Genomic DNA, 3,849 nt, shown 5'->3' on the forward strand with positions numbered 1-3,849 from the left:
GTGCCTCTCAGACTGTCAAATCAGGCAACCCATTGCCCAGCTTCCCCCTACCTCCCTTTCTGTCCTACCTCTCTCAGCAACAGAAATCCTCTTCCTTCTTCTACATTGCCTCCTGTGAAGGAGTCTTTGGACTCCTTCACAGAAGGACAGAAACAGTTTATCTGTAAGAACCTTTGCTTCTTTTGGTTAACTGCTGGTGGAAGGGATTGCTGCCTTCTACATCACACTTTTCTGCTTCCTTGCTTAAAGGATGAAAATTAAACCATTTTTCAGAAGACTTTCACAGTTCCCCACATGCTGGCCTGGCTGTATAGAGCTATTCCCACATTTCTTACCATTCAAAGGGAAGAATGGGGCTTACTGCTAGGACCCTCCAGGTAACTCAGTTTTGAGTATTAAAAGTTAAAGGGAAAAAATAAACTTCAATGCAAGTATTTAATTAGGGTCTCCTTTATCATTACTGAAGACCTCAGTTCCAGATTTCTGTAGAAATTGCTCCTCTGGGAATGAAGTACTTAAATGTACTGAGTTCCTGCTCTGAAGACTTTCCAGGGCATCTTGCTAGGAACTAGGGGTTCCACTGGGCACCCGGGTACCCAAAAGCTGATGTGCTGCTTCTCTAGTAACTGCTGTAGTACCCATGTGGTCCCCATGAAAACAGGGTAAGCTATCCTGCATCTATTTTAAGCCAAACCCTTGCACATGGACTGCAACTACAGAGTAATTTGTGTACTGTCTGTTCTCACCCGAGCTTTACCCTGTAGTAATGTATCATGATACCTCATAACTTAAGTGCAATTATAAATGGAAAACCTATTTCAATACTTCATTCAGGAAAAAAAAAATCTACCTCAAGTAACGTATTTGCACTGAAGCTAAAATATTAACAGCTGGAAACATCAATGGCAACAACAACAAAAGCACCAGCAGTATAACTTAGTGTTTCTCTTTTTTTACAGTTTCTACCTACTGGTAGAGATCGTCAGAGAGATCAGGGTAGCCAACTCTGCTCATTTCTACCTTTCCTTTGCAGTACAGCCTTAGGAAATTAAGGTGTAGCTGCAGCAATAGTTATGTAGTTCACAGAGCTCTAGAAGTTATTGATTTTCAGAATCATTTAAGTGAACACTCTCTTCTTTGCATTAAAACAACTGGGAGTGCATACAAAGTTATCACCTGTCAGCTGGAGGGCAGTAACTTCTTAAGCTACTCAAGTTATTCCACAAGCATTCACGATTAGCCCCAATGCAAGAACACTGCATACGCTCACCATTCTGAAAAAAGGGAAAGGAGGACTAGACCCCTGTCAGAAGTTACCTCACCAACTACCATGAGCTTCTCAGACACTTCAATGAAAAAATATTTCGGTGTACTGTGTGGGAGAGTTGCTCAGCCATTCAGAGTACCGGAGTAACGAGGAGTTCCAAACTTCCACACTATATCAGCTATCCTAGGCTGAATGCCTGGAAGATTTCAAATAAGCAAAAAAAAAGTGTTAACACGTTAAAAGGAAAAAGTAAAAACCAGACCAAACACCATGAAATTTTGTTTCTATATTTCAGTAAAACCTACTTGAATACACTTTGAAACAAGAGTACAACAAAATAGAATATACTTCAAATGTTGAATATACAAACTATTATAGTTCATTCTGAACACTGGTACTTCCCTCTTAACTTCAACTAAAAAAATTTACAGGTTTAGAACTACCTGACAAAAGCTCATGCTGGGCGTGACCTTTCAAGTGACAGAGTAGAGCTGAAACTGAAATGTATGCACGGATGTCAAGGCTAAGTGAGAGACACAGGCATGTTACAGCAGAAGGCAGAAAGCCTGCTGCTATTTTGTCCACAATTAAGAAATTTAGACAGACCTTTAACTACCATACAAAATATGTTACATGTAATTCTATAACAATACTGTGCTAGGTACAAGATTTTTAAAAAATTTGTTTTAATAAAAAAAGCTTTAAACAAACAAGCCATTAGCTTATTTCAATAAAGATAACTGAAAATCAGTCTAAGGCTTTCATTTTGAATCTGCTCAAGCTGTATAATACAAAAATTCCTCTAGGTCTCTGTCTTCTTTTAGAAGCTCTTAACCTTCTCCTTTATTTAACATTCTACAACACCTAGTAGCAGAGTTTTTCACATAGCACCAGTTGAGTACTGTGGGCACACAGTAGTAATTGCTGGTATGCATATAAAATGCATCAAATTTGCCATTTGTAACAATGAGACTTTCCTCTCCCCCTGAAAACTAAAAAACAAAGCAAACCTCTCACACAGCTCTCTTTTAGTGTTCCAGGTCTTAGTGTAACTTGGCAACGTAGTGAACTGTTTGGTCCCTTTTCAGTCCCTCTACCTTTCCTTCTCCATAGGTTCAGCTGTTTCCCAACTGGAAGAGGCAGTTTTTGTCAGTATATCAATGTGGTTCAATTCCCACTGAAACACGGGAAAATAATTTTTTTTCCAGTATGTCTTCAACATATGCATGTTTATTAACATTTCAAAACTCTCCTTTTCGACTTGGTGATTGCATCCACTTCCCTCCCCCAATTACGTCAGTATACTCAAAACCGTAACAGTCTACAAGTCCACGCTGGAAGCAACCTACTCTTCATTTCTCGCACATTATGATTCCTTCTGTTTTCATTGTTACAGGAAGGGCAATAGCAGAAGGCGTGCTAACAACTACTACGTGGGTCACAGTCTTGCTTCCATCTGTGGGCTTCTCCTCTTTTACCAGCTGCAGTGTTTTTACTTCACGTTCCTGTTTTAAAGCCGCTGTGTCTGACTTAACTTCTGGACTTTTTAAAACTGCACTAATCACCCTGGGAGGAGTCTGGCCAGACGCCTGCTGAGCAGGCACCGATAGTCTCATTACTGGTGTCCCATGCGCTATAGACACCGGGGTTAGTGCTCTAACAGCCAACGGAGTTCCCACGATGTTAATGCTTCCTGACCCAGTCAGGCCCGTTTTTGTTTGTAACTGACACTGCGTAAGTTGCGTGGCAGGGATCGTGATGATTTTGGCAGGCTGCATTGTGATTTTGTCTCCATTTTCAGCAGAGGTTGGCATCACAGTAGGGATTGTCTGGATTACTACCTTTGGAGTTGTTGCTGTTGTTGGACTTGTGTTGGCTATTAAGGGTGACCCTGTATTTACTGACTGCACAGCCACAGTTGAGATTTTCTGTCCTAGTGAGGTCATTACAACAGGCACTTGCATTGCCACACGTACAGTCCTGCAAAATAAAGAGAGATGTGTGCATTTAAGCCAAAACATGGCATCATTGGACATGACAACAGGGACAGACAAATCTAGGATTTACAGATTTTTAATTGGTTCTTAAAAACTAAAACAAAAAAACCACCAAACCTTTTGCACATCTAGCAATAGGACTTTGGAAATCTACCAGCATTCATATCTCTTTCTTCTATTCCCATCTCTCTACATAATTTTAAAATATGCTCAAGGGCAAGCACACTGACAGTTGGCTCTGAGGTCATAGACTAGACTGTCATAGTACTCCATCATGTTACACTGCTGCTTGCAAATCAGAAACGATTTCCAACATTTAAAACGTAAACCAAAAAACTAAAAGACAGCTTCCTAACCCAAACACTGCTTGTCATTAGCAAATGACACATTACTACAAACCTGGGAGCTGTCGTTGCTGGGACAGTAGTAGTGGTAGTTGAGGGACGAGATGACGATGTATCATGTGCTGGTGAGGCAATATTCACAACTCTGGTAACTGCTTTTTCAGTTCTGGTACAGCTTAACTGAGAGGTATTTTTTCCTCCACGTGCAGAGGTTGCTGCTTTTAAAAGATTTTCTGCAGAT

At 40.6% G+C, this 3,849-nt stretch overlaps 1 protein-coding gene across 1 annotated transcript in view; it reads right to left on the reverse strand.

Moving 5' to 3' along the window:
• Nucleotides 1-1,540: 1,540 nt before the first annotated feature.
• Nucleotides 1,541-3,849, reverse strand: part of ELF2 (E74-like factor 2 (ets domain transcription factor)) — a gene marked incomplete at its 5' end in the record, with an annotated part of 8,940 nt that continues 6,631 nt past the window's right edge. Inside the window, 3 exon segments of the mRNA XM_010076410.1 lie at nt 1,541-3,247; nt 3,664-3,846; nt 3,848-3,849. The exon segment at nt 3,848-3,849 is cut by the window's right edge and continues 166 nt beyond it. Coding sequence (XP_010074712.1) covers nt 2,620-3,247; nt 3,664-3,846; nt 3,848-3,849 — 813 coding nt within the window.

The sequence above is a fragment of the Pterocles gutturalis genome, unplaced genomic scaffold (assembly GCF_000699245.1).
Source record: "Pterocles gutturalis isolate BGI_N339 unplaced genomic scaffold, ASM69924v1 scaffold29458, whole genome shotgun sequence".
NCBI classification, from domain to species: domain Eukaryota; kingdom Metazoa; phylum Chordata; class Aves; order Pterocliformes; family Pteroclidae; genus Pterocles; species Pterocles gutturalis.